General features: G+C 45.4%; 1 protein-coding gene across 1 annotated transcript; it reads left to right on the top strand.

Annotated features, from left to right (window-relative positions):
* The first annotated feature begins 225 nt into the window (after positions 1-225).
* Hsph1 (heat shock protein family H (Hsp110) member 1) lies at positions 226-19581 on the top strand. The gene is made up of 18 exons (XM_021222537.1): positions 226-584; positions 2657-2714; positions 4228-4368; positions 5087-5209; positions 5704-5803; positions 6073-6206; positions 6722-6966; positions 7311-7539; positions 8881-8987; positions 9133-9266; positions 11375-11583; positions 12970-13101; positions 15877-16014; positions 16448-16573; positions 17334-17441; positions 17539-17658; positions 17856-18017; positions 18690-19581. The coding sequence occupies exons 1-18, from the start codon at positions 478-480 to the stop codon at positions 18891-18893; spliced, it is 2577 nt and encodes an 858-aa protein (XP_021078196.1). The 5' UTR covers positions 226-477; the 3' UTR covers positions 18894-19581.
* The last annotated feature ends 516 nt before the right edge of the window (positions 19582-20097 follow it).

Here is a 20097-nt window from a genome sequence, read left to right as displayed (position 1 = left end):
CCGTTATTCACCGGGGTCAAATGGAACGCAACCTGCCCCCAGGCTGGGGAGGGCGGGATGGAGGCCGGGCAAGCTCGGTCAGTTTCAGCCAATGGCGCCCGAGCAGCTGCCCTGTCACCATGGCAACTCAGGTCGCCCGCGGAGGGACCAGCAGTCCATTGGGTAGAATCTTTCTCGAAGGCTCGAGAAGAAGGAAGCGGAAGTGGCACGTGGAGGCGCCGGTGAGTAAAATGCCGCAGATTCTGGAAAGTTCTCCTCAGTAGGCTACATAAGGCTGAGCGATTGGGACCTCCCCTTTTGGATTGGTCGCTGAGCGGCGGCGGCGGCGGCTGCGTGAGAGAGGCGAGCGGCAGGCGGCGGAGAGCGGTGGCAGAGACTGAGCGCAGTCTTGCAGGGTAAGCCCGAGGCATCTTCCCGACCGGTCGGGAGCAGGACGAGCACGCAGCGGACCCGAGGCGGAGTCGGACCGGGCCAGCCATGTCGGTGGTTGGGCTAGACGTGGGCTCACAGAGCTGCTACATTGCGGTGGCGCGGGCCGGGGGCATCGAGACCATCGCCAACGAGTTCAGCGACCGCTGCACCCCGTAAGTAGGAGCCTGGGTGGCCGGGGAGGGCTCGAGCTCGCCGCTTCCCGAGGGAGATCCGGGTGGTCCGGGGATTCCGGGAACCGTGACACCCGGCGACCACCTGGTCCCGCTGGCCTTCCAGGCTCGCCCCCGACTCCCCACTCAGCTTCTTCAAGCTGGCGCCGGCTCCCACCTCAGCTAGGATCTCCGCGGAGCCTGGGCTACTGAGCCTTTTCCTCCGCATGGTGAAATCTCCAAATGACCTAGAAGGTTCCAGAGCCTGTGCGCTGCTGCTTGCCTGGGGAGCGAGTGGACTGTTGTTAGCGACCACAGAAACACGCTATGGTGGAGGAATCAATCCTCCGCCTCTGCGTCTAATCTACTCCCGATTTGTTAATGCTGCCTTAGTGCCCTGGATCGCTTTTTAGAAGCGTTCTTTTTAAAAGCTCATTGTGAAAGACGTCCGTGAGAGTATCCAGACCCAGAGTTTGTTTATTTTTAAGCACTGTGTAGAGTAAGCAGTACAAATTTAACATTGTTGTTGCTAACACGCTGCTGTGCAAAAACCTCAGTGGGAAAGATGGATTTTTTGCTTCGGAATTAAATATTCTAAAGCAACGTGGGTGGGTAAACGGAAGCATGGTAAAAAGCAACTTTTTGAGGGGGTTAGTTTCTGAAGCTTACATATTAGAGGCAGTTAGACCTGCGTGTGCGTTCACTGACAACCGCTGCATGCTTTTTAAGGCAATCATTATAGGGCTTTTTTTTTTCTCCCATGTGCAAAGTCCAAGATAATAAATGTTAAACATCGAACCGAAGATAAAATCATTCCGACCTTATTAGAGGAACATTTATGAGTGGATAGGAGGAAGTAAGCCTTGCTCGGAACTTACTCTCTAAGCAGGGCTCGCTCTCTTTCTCTCTACAGAGCCATGGTGCTCTGTGAATCAGCAATTAGTAGGAAGGCTGCCAGCCTTTCATATCCCGCTCCTTTTTCTGCCTAAAAAGAAACAAAAGGTGTGTAGAGGAGAATAGGGAGAGCTTCTTGGGTCTCTGTGTTGTTGACCAGAATTTTTGACTGAGTTTTTTTATTACCCTTGGTCAAACTATGCGGTTGAAAATGGAGTTGGCTACTGATTCCTATTACAGCTGATTGATTGGCATGGAAAATGAGACGATGCAGTCGTACAAGTGTCTAGTCTCTCTGAGCTCAGAATCATGGGGCCTATAGATTGAACCTTACAAGAGTACCTGCTTAGAGCATCTAGGTCCAAGCTGTTTCTGTTACAGCAAACTTGAATGTCCTCAGTAGAGTGCCAGTTTACTCATCTTGGTCACCCATGTAGGAGGAACTGAACCCAAATTAGATTTGGATTACTAACGCTCGCCCTGTGGATTACTCTCTAGTCCAAAGCCTTACTCACAGCCTCCTCCACACTCCCCATCTTGTCTCTGTTCTGGTTCTATGTATCCCCTTTCCTCTGAGAAAGCCTTTGCTCTTCATCTTGTCAAAGCAGGTGCAGTATGAGGGCTCCTCAGCATTTGTACTCCAGTCAGCAGTAACTTTGTTTCTCTGTCATCTTTATTTGACCTTACAGAGAATCTTCCAGATGGCAACCTACCTCATCCATTTCCTTTAAACTCCACCGGCATACCATAGGCCTCTTAGGGTTACATAAAAACTTGAAAGCAGATGATGTATCAGGACAGAAGTAAGTGTGCAGTGACATTTTAGGATTGTAGGAGGCTGATGACAGGTAGAGTTCTGTTTACTTTTGGTTGTGCATAATGCCAAGTTCCCTATCCTTTGTGACCTAGTGACACTGTATTAGCAGCCCAGGTATTGGGCTGCACGCAGACTAGCAGATATTTCTTATGTGTGTGAGCAGGGCTAATACTTGGGCTGAACTGTCAGAGGTGTGATTTTAAATAGAAATACCTGCCGGACTTGGGTTTGAGTATCTGGTGAAAGCTGTAAACTGCAGGACTGTACTTCAGTTATGTGAGAATTTCCTCTTGTCACCTTAGAAACGGCCGCATGTGGGCTTTTTTTTGACGTGTGTGAGACGTTTGTTTTATATTACTTTTAGGTCAGTCATATCATTTGGACCAAAAAACAGAACAATTGGAGTTGCAGCCAAAAACCAGGTATGTTCGTTCATCTGTCTTAAAGGAAAAATCCTGGAAGCAGGGCAGAATGATGTACTGGAGCTTAATCTAGTTTTAAGTTTTAAAAACATGGCTTGGAGCTTGTGAGATGATGGCTCAGCCACTAAGAGCACTTGTTGCTCTTTCAGGGTTGGTTCCTGGTTCTTACTTGGTGGCTCACAGCTGGCTGTAACTCAGTTCTTAACACTCGCTCCGGCCTCCTTCATGGGAACCAAGCACACACCTGCATGCAGACATGCATCTGCGCACCTTCAAAATCAAAATAAGGAAATCTTTAAAATTTACGTCTGTTGGGTGATACCTCACCACCCCGTCTTGTTCCTTTCTCTCGTTTCTGTTTCATAGGTTTTTAGTGGCAACTTTACTTGTGGGTATTAGGCCTAAATTTAAAAATTAGATCGGTAGGTAGGTAGATTGGGGGAGGGGGGTTCTCAAGACGTTTGATTTCTTTTTTTCCCATTTGTAGTTTCTCAAAGGCTAGTGAGGCTGAGGTTCCTTGTAGAGGGACTTGTTGGCAAGCATGACTTGAACAACAGTTCCAGCCCTGGGACCCAAGTGGTAGTGGGAGAGATCGTTTCCAGCAAATCGTCTTCACAGTTGTTTTCGTTAGTTTGCTTGTCTGACTCCTGTCGGTTTTAGAAGGTTATCATGAGCCTACCTGGCACCCTGCTGAGCTCTAGAAGATACCAGTAGTAGTAGTCTCCAGGTGCTGCCAAGTTTAAATGGCTTCAGAAGTCTAACCTCTAATGTTCGGTGTTAGTGAGGAGCCTACCTGTGAGTGAATGTACCCTGAAGTGGGACTTGTTTACTCTAGAGCTGTGACCCAGAGGTAGATTAAGAGAACACCGTCTCAGAGCAGCTTGGCTTATTTCCATCTAGTTTCCTGAATTTTATGCCCCATGTTACTGTGTGTACCTGAGAACACAACCACATTCCGGGGAACATGTTGCTGAAGTACATCCTTTAACGAGCGTGCCCAGCAATGTTAGAGGGGTGTGTGAGTTCAGTGATTATAAGATCCGTGTGCCGCCCTCTCCAAAAAATAAGTCATTCAGAAACTTATAATTATTATCCTCACCTCCTCTACCCCCAGCATGGCTTAAGAAGAGACACACAAAGTCCCCATCCTGACAGTGCTCCAAGGTTCACTGGAGTTGGAATGTTGAGCTTATGTTTATTGGGGAGAAGATGGGATACAACAGTACAGTTGCTGCAGAGTTTTGGAGACAGTTGCGCCGTCTTTTCCTTTATCTTGCAGATTTTGAGATCTGCCCCAAAGTCTGATGACACCATTGCCTTTCCTTGTGGCATTTTCCATAGAAGAAAGTACAGTAGGAGTATCCATTCATGGAAAATCGAGGACTGAGGGGACGTTAGGTATACCTCTTCCAGAGACGGCTTCAGTTGCAAAAATGACTGTCATTGCTGTAGGTACTGGAGATGACGAAATCAGAAAAACGTTTAAAATTTACATTTTTTTTTTTTTTTGCAGCAAATCACTCATGCAAACAATACAGTCTCTAGCTTTAAGAGATTTCATGGCAGAGCATTCAGTGACCCCTTCATTCAGAAGGAAAAGGAGAACCTGAGCTATGATTTGGTACCAATGAAGAATGGTGGTGTGGGAATAAAGGTAATACCGCTGATCCCCAGGCTCTGAGCCATCTGTAGAGGGCAGTGCTCACATCGTAGAATTTTAGCCCAAATTAATGGGATACACTGGGGTCTTTTCCCTTTCATTTGACTCCTTTTAAAGTATAGTTAATATAAGCTGTTTTCTGAGAAGTGCTCCACTGGTAATGCGTTTCTGTAGATTAATCTGTTTCTTGGTTGCTTTAGTATTCAAAATCTAAGTAATGATGTCTCCGAAGTGGCCAGACAGCCCTTTGGCAGCCTGCACCAAGCTGTAGAGCAACAACCAGACATCCAGCTAAGAGCAGTTGTCTGGTCAACAGATGTCTTGGTGACTCAACCCTAGCTTTCCTTCTTTTCTTTAAAGATTTATTTATTTATTATATGTAAGTACACTGTAGCTGTCTTCAGACACTCCAGAAGAGGGAGTCAGATCTTGTTAAGGATGGTTGTGAGCCACCATGTGGTTGCTGGGATTTGAACTCTGCACCTTTGGAAGAGCAGTCGGGTGCTCTTACCCACTGAGCCATCTCACCAGCCCGCTTTCCTTCTTCTCATCTCTAGGGAAAAGTTCTTCCTCCTTTCTTCTGTTTCTGTTTTTAGTTCCTCTTTTCTTTCCAAACAAATTTTGTGGAGCAGGGTATATGCTAATAGTTGGAAGTTCATATTAACCTTTTGCTGAAGTGTTACAGTATTTAAACATTCCCACCTCATTGTAGGTCATGTACATGGATGAAGAACATCTCTTCAGTGTGGAGCAGATAACAGCCATGCTGCTGACTAAGCTAAAGGAAACTGCAGAAAACAACCTCAAGAAGCCAGTGACAGACTGCGTCATCTCAGTAAGTAGGTCCTAGCTAGGCGGTGTGCTTGCTCTCAGCGTGCCTGTATTTATTCAGTACTGTGTATGCACCTACCCTCCCTTAACAGGGTGCTCTTAAACTGAATATTCTGAAGCATTTCAAAGTAAGCTGGAGTGGTAAGTTTAGGTAAAAGGTACAAAGAACCCAGCCACCCTGTGTTTTCAGAAACACAGGGTGGCTGGGTTCTCTCTCCATGGCAGTTGGCTGCTCTAATACCAGAAATTGGCATCCTTGAGCTTTTCACCGTGAAAGAACTCTTCTTCCCTCAGTTGAAAACCAGTGCTTTGGGAATTGTTGTTATTATTTAATAATTTTCTCAAAAAGGCAGCTCTGAAAGTCAAGGAAATTGCTAGAAACCAAGTCTAAGTCTCTGTTTGGGGGCTGGCAGTCACTTTTGGGGAATTTATTAAGATTGTTTGTGAAGCAGTTGGAAGCGAGCGCTATGTTTAGAGAGTGAACTTTCATCTTTGCAGGTCCCGTCCTTCTTCACAGATGCTGAGCGAAGGTCTGTGCTGGATGCTGCGCAGATTGTGGGCTTGAACTGCTTGCGGCTCATGAATGACATGACGGCTGGTAAGGAACAGTGTTTGCCGGTGCTCAATAGAGGTTCCTTTTACTGATAGCGCTTTTACAGTGGAGAAAAACTTGAGTTTGTGGATAAGCAGTCTCTTAGCAGGTTGTGCTTAGAACTAGGTGTTGTATCGAGTCTGTTACCGTTTGTGACTTTTATCCAAAAGTCAAGAAGAGTATAGTCACTGGTTTGTTGGGAGATGCAAAGGGTCTTCCTGTGACAAGAAATTCCCAGGAAAATGACTGACGACTTGGTTTTGCTTTCCTCGTAGTTGCTTTGAATTATGGAATTTATAAGCAAGATCTCCCGAATGCAGAGGAGAAGCCGAGAGTCGTGGTGTTTGTTGACATGGGACACTCATCTTTCCAAGTGTCTGCCTGTGCTTTTAACAAAGGAAAACTGAAGGTAAGGTTAAAATGGCCCAAACTAGAGAAGAGTTGTGTGAAACACTGCATAGAAGTAGTGTGTCGGGCTGGTGAGATGGCTCAGTGGGTAAGAACACCCGACTGCTCTTCCGAAGGTCTGGAGTTAAAATCCCAGCAACCACATGGTGGCTCATGACCATCCGTAACAAGATCTGACGCCTTCTTCTGGAGTGTCTGAAGACAGCTACAGTGTACCTGCATATAATAAATAAATAAAATCTTTTAAAAAAAAAAAAAAAAAGTAGTAGTGTGTCCTCTTAGCACACCCTGAAGGGCGTTTGTTGAGTTTAAGGTTCCCTTCAGTGTAGACAGTAAGAGTGGAAAATACTGTAAGAGATTTAAAGAGGTTGGCATTCCTTTAGTTAGTCCCTTCTGGCTTGGATTTAAATAGAAGCTGTGAGCATGTTAGCCTTTTGAATAGGAGTAGCCAAGATTCTAGTGAAAACATGATGGAAAATAACCTGGTCTTCTCTCTTGTTCTTTAACCAACCTTAGGTTCTAGGCACAGCTTTTGATCCCTTCTTAGGAGGAAAGAACTTTGATGAGAAGCTAGTGGAACATTTTTGTGCTGAATTTAAAACCAAGTACAAATTGGATGCAAAATCTAAAATTCGAGCCCTCCTTCGTCTCCATCAGGAGTGTGAAAAGTTAAAAAAGCTCATGAGTTCTAACAGCACAGACCTGCCGCTGAACATCGAGTGCTTTATGAATGACAAGGATGTCTCTGGAAAGATGAACAGGTATCTGTATCTCGAGATCTACTCGTGAAATGGATGGAAGTCGAACATTCATTTAACCCTTCGTTCTTTGTGGCCAGGTGACTTCAGGATTATGGCTGTGGCCATGGCTGTTTACCACTTGGTACTGAGGGGCACTTCTAAGGAGAGTGCTTTTTAAAATGTGCGTGTGCATCCTTACCATGGCACACATGTGGGGCTCATGGGACAACTAGGAGGACTGTTTTCTTCATTCAGTTGTCAGGCTTGGCAGCAAGTGCCTTTGTAGAACATAATACAGTAATCCTGACGTGAGGTAGCTGTCCTAGGAATGGTTCATGATGTGCCTGCCCCTTCTGTTTACTCAGGTCACAGTTTGAAGAATTGTGTGCTGAACTCCTGAAAAAAATAGAGGTCCCCCTTCACTCATTGATGGCACAAACTCAGCTCAAGGCTGAAGATGTGAGTGCCATTGAGATAGTCGGAGGCGCCACAAGAATCCCAGCTGTGAAAGAGAGAATTGCCAAGTTCTTTGGAAAAGATGTCAGCACCACACTCAATGCAGACGAAGCCGTGGCCAGAGGGTGTGCACTGCAGGTGTGTGAGTTCCCACCGTCCCTCACCCTGTCACCCTGGGGCTTGTACACAGGCACCCTACTCCTGCTTATGTTCCAAAGGAAGCTACTTTTAGGTAAATCCTGGAAGACGGGAGAGACCAGAAGGTACAGGAAATAGCAGGTGAACAAGACTACCGAGCTGATAGTGCCACATGAGGGCAGAAAGCATCTGTGAGGTGGTGGGAACACTTTCAAGCATAGGAGGGAATTATAATGCTAAAGAATTGATTTGAGCGAGGGTGTGTGTGTAGGTTAAAAGTATCAGTTAACAAATGGTTTTAGAGAATAGATACTCTGCCTACTCCAAATGAATGTTTAACCTGCTTCTCAGATGACCGCAGTACAGGAGCTAGGCAGTTGTTGGAGCAGACGCACCTAATGTAGGTGTTGTTAGTGAACAGACAATGCTATTTACATGTACGATACCGCAGACAGATACGGTTGCATCATTGCAATGGATGATTCTGTCAGCCATGTTTGAGCTATGATGACCTACTTAACAGTTGTTTATAAGGAATGTGAGATTGTGTGAGCAGAGGTCTTCAGAGGCTTGCCGTGGGTGCCACAGAAGAAGAGAGTGGGCAGCACTGCCCAGTGTCTCGTCACAGCCTAGCCTGGCTTTGGGTTCATTAATGTTTGTTAATTGTACAAACAGGGGGCTTCTTTAAGACACTGTCACAGGGTGGGGTGTGTAGGGTACACTTACAGTGTGTGACCCCGTTTGCCAGAACCACCTCCTTCCCAAGGTAGTCTCTACGGGAAGGGCTTTTTGTTCTTTTTCCTTCATAGTGGAATCCTTATCTCTGGCTCCCAGGACGTTGGAAGTTCATGGGTTTCTAAGAGGTGAAGCTGAGTGTTGACCTGTGTTTGAAGGACACCACTGACCCTCCTTGGGTTTGTGTGCTTTCTATTTAGTCCGTCTGGTGTGTCCTGTCCCAACTGTGACTTGCCACGGCTTTTCACTTACAAGTGCAATGTGTTGACTTTCGCCCTTTTTTATTCTTTGACATGGGAACTCAGTAAAGCCGAGCTTCCCCCCCCCAGTGTGCACAACAGTCAGCTTGTAGCTGCAATGCCACCATGCAATGCTGGGAAAACCTGTACTCTCAGCCTAGGAGGCTTGGAGATAGGAATTGCTTGCCTAGGATTCAGGATTTGACTTTGTGGCTGGGGATTAGCATAATGTTTACATTCTTTACGAAGCATAGAGACATGCTTCAAGCAGTTAAGTTTGCCCATCCTAGTGTAACTCATGGTAAGAGATAGATGGAAATAATTTTGGGCTCATATTTTTAACCTTTAAAAATTCTGTCTTTTCAAGTGTGCGATTCTTTCTCCGGCATTTAAAGTTAGAGAGTTCTCGGTCACCGATGCAGTTCCTTTTCCAATATCTCTGGTGTGGAACCACGACTCGGAAGAAACTGAAGGGTATGTAGCTGCAGACAGCGTCCACATTCCTTGCCACCTTTCTTTGGTTTGGTCACTGAGTGGTGGGGTAGAATTAGTAAGATAGTGGAGTTTGTCTTTATCATAAAGTTTGAGCGCTTGAATTTCTTTACTTCCTTCCTCTTAGTGTTCACGAGGTGTTCAGTCGGAACCACGCTGCTCCTTTCTCCAAAGTGCTCACCTTCCTGAGAAGGGGGCCCTTTGAACTAGAAGCTTTCTATTCTGACCCACAAGGTGTTCCGTATCCAGAAGCAAAAATTGGTAAGCAAGCCCACGGTGTGTGTCTGCTTTTGGAGTTAGAGTTGCAGCTCACGGTCCACTGTAGAAGCCGACAGTTGTTTCCTGTGTGTAGTGATGTGGTGAGGAGTCCTGTCTTTGTTGTAGGACACTGACCTGGAGCCTTGCTTTGCTGTTGTGTGGGGCAGACTGTTTGCAGAGTACGGCCATCCACACAGACCTCCAAGCTCTAAGCATTGTTGTCAAGGGTGTTACTTCAGATTGGAAGGAAGCTTGGCTCCCAACAGCGGGGTGGCACTTCCCAGACCTTCTGTACTACGACCTCTTGAAAGGGCATCTCTTCAGGTGCCATTGTGCCATCTGCTTTAGTTTTAGGAACTTTGTATTTTTTAGACTGGGAAAGCTCCTGATAGCACCAGGCCTCTAAGAGTTGCCCTTATTCACCTCACAGAGAAAGCATTTGACGGACTCTAGTCTAGCCAGCCATGTTTTTTTAACTAAAAACTAATGTGTTCTGGCCTATCATATAGTGCTTTTAGACATTGCACAGTGACGTGGTAGAACAGCTGGAGAGATTGTCGACTATGGCAAGTTCTGTTGGACTCTGTATTGTCTAGCTAGCACTGAACAGAGGTGAGCTGCTTACGTTCCATGCTCATGAGGATTCCTGGACCCACAAGTGTCCTTTCTATAGAGAACCATTTAAATGGCAGTTACTTCTGAATTAGTGATTTGCTAGGAAACCAAGATCTAGGCCATCCAGCATCTTTGACTGGTCTAGGAATTAAATCTGTATGTGCATGTGCAGACAGCACCTTAAATATAAAATATAAGGCTTACATCTATGCCATTCTTGAATATAACTGCTTCAAAATACATACGTGGGAGAGGTTCTATCCATGAGTCCTGGATGTCTTGGAGCTTGGTATATATTTTTGAGTGCTGTTATTAAAGGCATGTGCTGCCGTGCCTGGCAAAGTATCTCTTTTCAGAATATTAATATGTGAGTGGCTGTAAAGATGTCATAGGACAACTTTTGGAAGTTGGTTTTCTGCTTGCACTGTGGGTCCCAGGATTGGAGTTGGGTAGATTTCCATCTACAGAGGAAAAAGGTTCAAGGATTGAACACCTGATAGCAAGCACCTTACCTGCTGAACCAGGTCAGCAGCCCTCATGGCTTAGGGTTTAGTGGTGGGTGGCTTGGTACTAGGCTCTACAGTAAGCACTTGCCACAAACAGTGACTGCAGAGCAGTGGTTCTCAACCGTCCTAAGGTTGTGCCCCTTTAGTACAGTTGGTTATGGTCATGTTGTGGTGATCCCCCCCACCATAAAATTATTTCTTTGCTACTTTGTAACTGTAATTTTGCTACTTCATAACTGTAAACTTGCTACTGTTAATAATTGTAAATGTCCCTGTTTTTCAGTGGTGTTAGGCAACCCCTGCTAAGGGTCTGGGCTCACAGGTTAAGAAGCAGGTTTCTAGAAAACTGGATGATAGCAGCATGCAGACTGTTCTTGGTCATTGCTCTACAAGGCTGTAGTGCTACCCTAGCACTGCAGGTGCTGATGTGTGCTGCAGCTCCTGTTCCCTGTTTAAAACATGACATCAGTAGTTTCCATTAGTCAGTCAGAAGATCAGTGGTCCCTAAAAGACTGCGAGCGTAGCATGTTCTTGCTTTCTTCTGTAGATTTGCTCCTCGGTTTTCTTTTTTTTCTTTTTTTAGTTTTTTGAGACAGGGTTTCTCTGTGTCGCCCTGGCTGTCCTGGTACTCACTCTGTAGACCAGGCTGGCCTTGAACTCAGAAATCCGCCTGCCTCTGCCTCCCGAGGCTGGGATTAAAGACATGCACCACCACTGCCCTGCTTGGTAGATTTTCTTGTGTTCTATGTGCTCATCCACCTGGAGATATGGGAGAGCCTGCCCCAGTGTCTGCCCAGCTCATGTTACTACAAGAGTGCATTTTTGTGAATAGAATCCCAGGTGTTGCCTGGGGACGAGAAGTTGGTTGGGATAGGGAAACAGTTTTGGAGGGACACTTTCGCATTTGATTTCTTAGCCATTGTATTTTCTCGTCAATCTTTATAAAAATAAAAAGTCCATCTCTAAACTGGCAGTTCCTTTTTGCTCTAGGCCGTTTTGTTGTTCAGAATGTTTCTGCACAGAAAGATGGAGAAAAGTCGAGAGTGAAAGTCAAAGTGCGCGTGAACACACATGGCATTTTCACCATCTCCACGGCCTCCATGGTGGAGAAGGTCCCGACTGAAGAGGGGGATGGCTCCTCTGTCGAGGCAGACATGGAATGTCCAAACCAGAGGCCAGCAGAAAGCGCGGATGTGGATGTAAGTTGCTAGAGCAATTGTCACATTCAGAAGTAGAATTGACTTCATTCTAAGCTGTAGGAAGGTAGCTGTTGTTTTTGTTTTTTTTAATTACATAATACTGGTCAGAATTTTGTGTGATGATAATTAGTCCTTCCGATTGTGATGGCAGGATATAAGGACTCTGTGTGTTGTGACAGGTGCATGATCCTGTTAGAAGAAACTAGTATGTGAGCAGAGTAGATAAGGTCGCTTTTGTCTTTTCATTCTTAAGGATATATGTTAGATCAGATGTTGACTGGTTAAAAACAGCTATAACAATTGAAATAGGAAAGTAGATTTTGTTTCCTTTTCAGTGTACAGCAAAATTGGCCCTGGTGTTCATTCCAGGACTTGTTTTTATTAAAATAATTTCCTGAGTTGGGGGAGGCGAGAAGAGAAATCTCACAGTAATGGTGGAGTTGTGGCTGCTTATTTCCTTAGCTTAGGCTTGCAGTTGATTTCTGGGGGCAGGCGAGAATGGCTTACAGCAAGAGGCAGGCAAGGCAGTGCTGGTGTAAGGGGTTGGTGTTCACAGATCTCAAATACTGAAGGACCTTTAGCATCATATGAACCTTAGGTTTGCTCTCATCTGGACACCATTCACAGGGTGACTAGTGCTGTATCCTTGTAGGTCCTAGAGCCTTCAGTATGAGAAACGCCTTGCCTCTCAGTGTCTGCTTTATATCTAGAAGCTGTGGGTGGAAATGTGTGTGAAGTCTTAAAGGGTGGGCAGGACGTAGTTATCTCAGACTAGTTCAGCCTTCCTTGTCTAGCATGGAGAAAGGTGATAGCAGGCACACATTTGCTGGGGACTGGGGGGCTACTCAAGAGCCTTCAGGGATCATTTCCTTTCCCTTTTGTCTTTAAGCTGTATTTTTAAGCAAGGTTGTTAGTGGGTACTGTTGATTCTTGGTGCTGAGGTCCTTTGAGGTAAGATTGCTGAGTCATGGAATGAGAAGCTGTGAAATGACTAAGCAGTGGTCATTCTCTGTATGTAACTCTGGAGTGATAACCACAAAGGTTCAGACAGTTGGTTTTGGAAAGAGCCTGGGCTAGAAGCCTGTGTCCTGTGCTTGTGAGCATCTGTCTGCTCAGGGCTAGGTGAAAGGTTCTTCAAGGGGAGCTCTGGATTGTCACTCACCAGAGCCCTCATGTCTTATATAACTAACTATAACACTATCATTTATAAATTATTTACAGGTTTGAAATGTCTAAAGTTTCATGTACTTATTTTTATCTGGTACCTTTTCTGCCCACCTGTTAAGATTTTGGAAATTGAGAGTACTGTCTTTGGTGCCCTATAATTTTAAATTCATACAAGTACACCTGCTTTCTACATCCTTTGTGCCTGGGCTTTCATTTCAGAAAAATATCCAGCAAGACAACAGTGAAGCTGGAACACAGCCCCAGGTACAAACTGATGGTCAACAAACCTCCCAGTCTCCCCCTTCACCTGAACTTACCTCAGAAGAAAACAAAATCCCAGATGCTGACAAAGTGAGTGACTCTTCCAGTTCATTGCATTAGATGGTGTTGCAGTATGTGATGGTTGGTGGTTTAATCCTGTGCTTTCAAGAGGGATCCAGTGATTTTTTTTTTTTTTTTTAAATGGGGCTGTAGGGTTTTTTCTGTTCGTTTTCTACGTGTGTTACTCAGCTAAAAACCTGCTGGAAGTAGTGTTCAAACTTAGCAGGGAAACCAGTGCTCTCCTCTAGAGCTCAAAGCTTCTCTTAATACCTTCCACTCTAAGAGCAAAAAGCAAAGGTTTGATGTGTTCTAAAGGACAGAGGTACCTGCTGATTCCAGAAAGATGCATCCCAGTGCTGCGAGAGTAATTAAAGACTTGATTGATATAATTAATTAATGCTCAGGCTTTAGGAGTATGGTAAACTTTTTCTCCTTTTTTCAAATCTGTCAATTTTGAATTTCAATGGTCTGGTAATATCTATATTCCCAAGTGATTATTCTAGTATTGGAAGCTAAATTAAACTATTATGCGCCTTGATAAAATGCCATCTTGTGATCAGACCTTTAAAGCTGGTGATAAGGTTGCCAGTGAGAAGCCGGTTTCTAGCCTGAGCTGTATGTCAGCGTTCAGTCTCTGCACACTGTGTATAAATGATTAACTGTCCTTCAGAGTCTGGCTTCCTCTCGAATTCTCAGAATACCTTACCTTCACTCAGGCAAGTTACAGAAGGGAAGCTGGAGGTTGGAATGGATTTTCTGCCAGGTTTTTATTTTCCTCTGTCCTGATTAATCTTGTGGCCCTTAGCGTAAACTTACTTATTTTTTTCTTCTTAGAAAAGAGACATGGTGATAGTATTTATTTGGAAAATGGGTCCTCACATTTCAACAGCATTCCCTTTGATTTAGGGTGAAATGTCTACAGACTTCTGCAGATAATTTTTGTACCTTTCTAGAAAATGACATTGGGTTTTTGCCGTTAAACACTTCTTGGAATATTGCCGGGCTTTCGAGGATCCTGCTTGTCGCATGATTAAGCTATGGATGGAGACTTCTGTATAGTTTAAAGCTGTCGGCCTTTTGCTGGGGCAGTCCATTTCTCAGTGGCCATCCTGTCTCCCCACTAGGTTTCCACTACCTACCTACCACTCCATTCCCTCCCACTCCCTTCTTTTGTCTGCTGCCCACCCCAGGAGTGCTGCTTCCTCAATTCTTGCCTCAGCTCTAGGCTGTCGGCTCTTTATTACACAGAAAGCCACATTCCAGTCTGAACCAGTCAGCAGGGAGGCCATGCCCACTCCGTCTCAGGTTGCCTTTATGCATTGAGGGCTGCCGCCTGGCCTGCCTTCATCTTCTGGCCAGGTGAGGAAAGACCAGTGTTTACAAGTAGAAAACTGGTGATGGGCCCTAGAAATGACAGTACCAGTGTCCTGCCCGCACTGATCTCTGCTGGTACAGCAGCCAGCCACTGAAATGCCGGGACACACCTTCATGCAGTGAGGGAAGGTCACTCCAGCACTGGAGGGTCGCTCCTCGGACTGAGTGCCGCGTTGTGCCTGTGGTTTGGTCAGGGATTGGTGGTTTGTTCCTGGAGTTCGAGTTGCACACCCGTGTCTTGCTAGGCAGCAGGTTTATTCTTCTCTGGTTCAGGACATGATGTAGGCTGACTGCACAGTACTCTGCAGTCTGGATCTTTAGCACAGTCACTGCATAGTCCCTGCAGCTTGTAGCTCTGGTTCCAAGAGGCAAGGATTGGTGGGATGTCACAGGTCTTCCCATCGTGACACACTAGTCTAGGCAGTCCTGCTGAGGTGAGCTGCACGCCTTGCTCATCCTTAAACTGCACCTGAGCTCCTCAGCTGTGTATCAGTTGGAGAGGAAGTGTGACAGGAATCTGAGGGGACGTCAACGATGTTGAAATTACAGGCCACAGGAGGTCCCTCTCCAGCCTTGTGTTTATATAACTTGAAATTGAAAGTATTTGCTGGTGCCTTTTTCTTGTTTTTTTTTTTTTTTTTTATAGTCACATTCACAATGACACTGTAGGGTTGGGATGTTTTCTGTACTCCTTGTGAAGCCTGAAGCCAGTTTTCTGTGGTGTTTTTTGGGGTGTTTGTTTTAGCTCTGACCTACCCATGACGTGCAGTCAGCTGTGGCGTTTTCTGTATATGGCAGGTTCATACCAGCATCCGATTCAGATCTAAGAGCTTTCTGGATTGGGGATGCTCTTGTCACTTGCCATATCATCCTGTTTACTATCATAAGACCTTTCATCTCTTTATGTGGCCTCAAGCACATAGCTGCAGACTTCTGAGTGCTGCGGTGACAGGCATGACAACTGTACCTGGCTGTCTTCTAAGTCCCAATGGCTGAAAGGCAGGTACTACCTCTGCACATAAGAAGCAGAGTAATAAGCCTTGTAGAGGCAGGCGGGCACTCCTGAGAGCACTTGTCTTGACTGGAGCAGCTACCACCCGTGACCTGAGTAAAGTCTGACATCTCTAGTGTTGGTCTGAGGTTATGTGGAGTTGTTGCTCTAAAATTCTAGACTAGAAAAGGAGATAATTTAGTTTTGAGTTTAAAGGGATTTGGAAAAGGCCAAAGATTAATGTGACTAGAGAAGTTGGTGGTAAGCTGATGTAGAAAGATGACACTGAGTTACTGCCGTGGTCCAAGGCGGGCAGTGGGTGTGGACACTGTTAGATAGTTCCAGCATGAGAGGGAGGGTCCGAGAGTAAAGAAATCAGTAAATATGGTAGGTTTCTGTTTTCTAAGCATTAAGATATTTTCTTTTTCTTAACCCTTAAGGCAAATGAAAAGAAAGTTGATCAGCCTCCAGAAGCCAAAAAACCTAAAATAAAGATGGTAAATGTTGAGCTGCCTGTAGAAGCCAACTTGGTGTGGCAGTTAGGGAGAGACCTTCTTAACATGTATATTGAGACAGAGGTAAGTGCTCTTCTTACATATTTCAATTTGGTTGTTTCTGCATGCCGCAGGGATAAGTGACTAATTCCTTACTGGGTGTTAAGTTGTAAATGATTTCAGAGATAGAGGCAAAAGGATGGCTCTGTCTGCCTAATTCAGTGGAGTTGGTTGGGTTTTGTATGTGAGGTCTGTACCTTATAGGGAGTTATGTCGTGTGTGGCTGAGAATTGCTGTGTTCCTCTGAAGTGATTCCAAGTCCTCGTTGAGTGTGATGAAATGTGGGGTGGCCTAATGGTATAAGAAAGCAGTGTCCACATGTGTATATAAGTCTAAGGACCATGAGGTTTTGAAGAGAAAGTTTTATGAGATATAGAGTGAACTGATCTTTCTATAATCTTCACTTGTTGAGGTGTAGTTTGGATCTCTGAAGGTTGACTAACCTCTTTCCTGACAGGGCAAGATGATCATGCAGGACAAGCTGGAGAAGGAGCGGAACGACGCTAAGAACGCTGTGGAGGAGTGCGTGTATGAGTTCAGGGACAAGCTGTGTGGACCATATGAGAAATTCATATGTGAGCAGGTACACCCGACTCTGCTAGCAGGGTTTAGTAGTTGCTCTGCCTGTGCTCACTAGAGTCTGGTGAGAACTGAATGAGCAGGGCTCTGGAGAGGCTCACCTGCCATGAGTGCTGCATGTCTCCAGCAGTGGTCACCAGCCAGGAGACCAGAAACATCTGCTCTGGAGTCTGTGGCATGTGACATAGGGAACCTAAAGAGAAATGGGGATCCTTGTGCTGGTGTTGTCAGGCAGCTGTCTGTTACTCTCACCGTGTGACACCACTACAGTGTCACTCAGCAGCACTGTCCCCTCCATCCTTTCCTTATGTGAAGCTCTGGGTACATCCAGAAGCGCAACTGTGGAAAAAGGCCTACTAGACAACAACCTGGTGACTTAGACTTAGACTTAGGACCCCTCTAGCCCCACCTGACCCCCGAGTTGTGCTGTACTGGGCTTTGGTTGCCACCTGTGCCTGGCATAACTGAGATGGTTGCTTTGGAGAGTGGGGACACAATTGCTCCTCTGTGACCCAAGCATTGGATGTATAGATGACCTGGAGCTGGGTTTCTTGGGTACAGCATTGTGAGTCAGAAGCAGTGTGTTGAAATTGTGTAAGACAGAAGCCATGATCCCAGTGTCTGTAGTGACGTCACAGGACTATAGTTAATGTGAAGGGGAAGCCAGTGACTTCCCCTGAACTACCTGGGTCACTGCAGAAATGCATGCCTAGGGTAAGAACCTCCAAAATAGACTGCCACTGATTGTTGTAATTTCTGTAAAGGAACATGAGAAGTTCTTGAGGCTTCTCACAGAGACGGAAGATTGGCTGTATGAGGAAGGGGAGGACCAGGCTAAGCAGGCATACATTGACAAGTTGGAAGAGCTGATGGTAAGCCCTGTTCTCCCCTAAACAGTACAGCTTGTATGTCAAGCCACAGATGTTTACTAAAGTGTAAGTCTGGCAATTTACTCCTATTCCGTTTTAGAAAATGGGCACTCCTGTTAAAGTCAGATTTCAAGAAGCTGAGGAACGACCGAAAGTGTTGGAGGAGCTGGGGCTGCGCCTGCAACACTATGCCAAGATTGCAGCGGACTTCAGAGACAAGGTGGGTGCTGCTCTCATCCCAGGGAGTGACCTGACTTAGCCAACATGTGGCTTAGGATCTCTGCTGAATAAATGTTGCTTAGTGAGGAACTGTCTGTGTTTGGGACCAGGGTAGACTTGAGCTTAGGGAGAGTGGGTCTGAGTAGATAGATATAGCTGTCAATATTCTCTAGAGTGTCTTGTGTATTTTCTGTCCAGGATGAGAAATACAACCACATTGATGAATCCGAAATGAAGAAGGTTGAGAAGTCTGTTAATGAGATGATGGAGTGGATGAATAATGTCATGAATGCTCAGGCTAAAAGGAGTCTTGATCAGGACCCTGTTGTTCGAACTCATGAAATCAGAGCGAAGGTCAAGGTGAGTGCGGTGCCAGCTACCGACTGCACTCATTCAGCTTGGCACACTGGTGCCTCCCCTGGACCAGCACTGCCTTCCTTAATTCAGTATCACCATTTAGAACTGTTCTAGCTACTACGTCTGCCCTGGTTGGTTGGCAGTGTGTCCTTGAATCCTGTATGTGCCAGCAGTTGTTTGTCCTTTGAGAGAAACAGACATTGAGTGCACAGTCTGTCCCGCTGTGGAATAGAGACCAGCAACACTGTGCTGTGGAGAGCAGGCAGGCAGGCATTTGACAAAAAGTGAGTGCTTTTTGTCTGAAATTGAACACACAAACAAGGAAGACCAAGGGGAAGCGGGCCTTCTCAGCCACTTTTTAAGTTCCAACCTCCAAATACAGATATGTCATCTTGAAATAACTCAGTCTTGAGTCATTGTCCCTTCCTTGTTGTAGAGTTCATGACTCCTGTGTTTTATGTAGCAGGGATACATTAGCATACATAGCTACCTAGCAAGTCCCCGAGAAGCCATAGGAGGTAGTCAGTTGATTAGGATTGTCATTGTGATTTATTTATGCAGGTTTTAGAAGAGTATAATCGGGTAGGAAAACACTGGGTCGGGAGCGTGAGGAAGTCGTTGAATTAACTGGATCGATGTCAGTTATCTTAATGATAACTAATTTTGTTTTTTTAGGAATTGAACAATGTTTGTGAACCTGTTGTAACTCAACCCAAACCAAAAATCGAGTCACCTAAACTGGAGAGAACTCCAAATGGCCCAAATATTGACAAGAAAGAAGATTTAGAAGGCAAAAATAATCTTGGTGCTGAAGCTCCACATCAGAATGGTGAATGCCACCCTAATGAGAAGGGCTCTGTCAACATGGACCTGGACTAGGCTCAGTGCTGGCTTCCTCCTCCAATTCGTGAAATGTGTTTGCCATAGTATGTGATTCTGTATAACAGACTGAGTCTATTTATATTTTCCTTTTTTTTTTTTTTTTTTTTAAGACTGTCTAGAAATTTTGTGTATTATTATGAGGGGGAAAAAAGGAAAAGCTTGAGTCTGTAGTCTCTGACCCTAAAGGAGAATGACTTTGGTGACAGGTTCCTGTGGAGTTGTGCCCCACACTGAGCTCTGTACAGTACTGCTGCTCATGCGCTGAGGAGGTGGGATTGTCTTCTGAGGAAACGAACTGCACTGCTTGGTCACACACGCTGGGATCAGAATCTTAAGCAGTTATTCTTGCCAAGGGTTTTTTGTTTTGTTTTGTTTTGCATTTTGCTCTTCATTTCCGCATGTGTGTGGCTGTGGTTGTTTATAAATGAGATTAAGTCTGATTTGCATAAGGGCTTTCAAAAATTCAGTCTGTCCAGTAGAGTGATTTTGCTTTCATTACTACCGAGTCAAGAGTACAGCAGAGCTAGTGAACCGTAGCAGCATGCGAAGCAGGGCTGTGAACTATCACCACACAGTGCACTGTCCCGTGGAGGTGTGACACGGGAGACACGCGTGTGGATCATGTGATCATTGTGAACACCTCGTGAGCTTTGAAATAAAGTCCACCCTGTGGTGTCATTTCTAAGCTGTTGGTTTTGTCTTGGAATGGCATTGGGAAAAGGAGTCCATCTTAAAGAGTAATGCCGGCTGTCCACATTGACAAACCTGAGCACAAAGTCTCACCCTGGAAAAGCCCTGCTGGGACCTATGGCCATTCAGGCCCTTGTCCTCTGATGACTGGCTGCTTGGGTGGGTTTGCTAGTGTTCTCCTAGACTATAGTGCCCTACAGCCAAAAACCAGACGTTAACCTGTAAGTGTTGTCCAATATTAAAAATTGAGAGCTTTGGTGAATTCTGTTCTGAAGTCAATTTAAAATATTTGTGTCATCTTGAGTCCTTTTGTAGTCCTTCAAGGTTTTACTACATAGAGTTCTTTTTTTTTTAAGGTTTATTTAATGTACTTATGAGTCCACTGTAGCTGTCTTCAGACACACCAGAAGAGGGCATCGGATCCCATTACAGATGGTTGTGAGCCACCGTGTGGTTGCTGGGAATTGAACTCAGGACCTCTGGAAGAGCAATCAGTGCTCTTAACCACTGA

This window comes from Mus pahari, chromosome 23, assembly GCF_900095145.1.
Source record: "Mus pahari chromosome 23, PAHARI_EIJ_v1.1, whole genome shotgun sequence".
In the NCBI taxonomy this organism is placed as follows: Eukaryota; Metazoa; Chordata; class Mammalia; order Rodentia; family Muridae; genus Mus; species Mus pahari.
The sequence above is the reverse complement of the archived record's forward strand: the minus strand, read 5'-3'. Positions and strand labels throughout refer to the sequence as shown.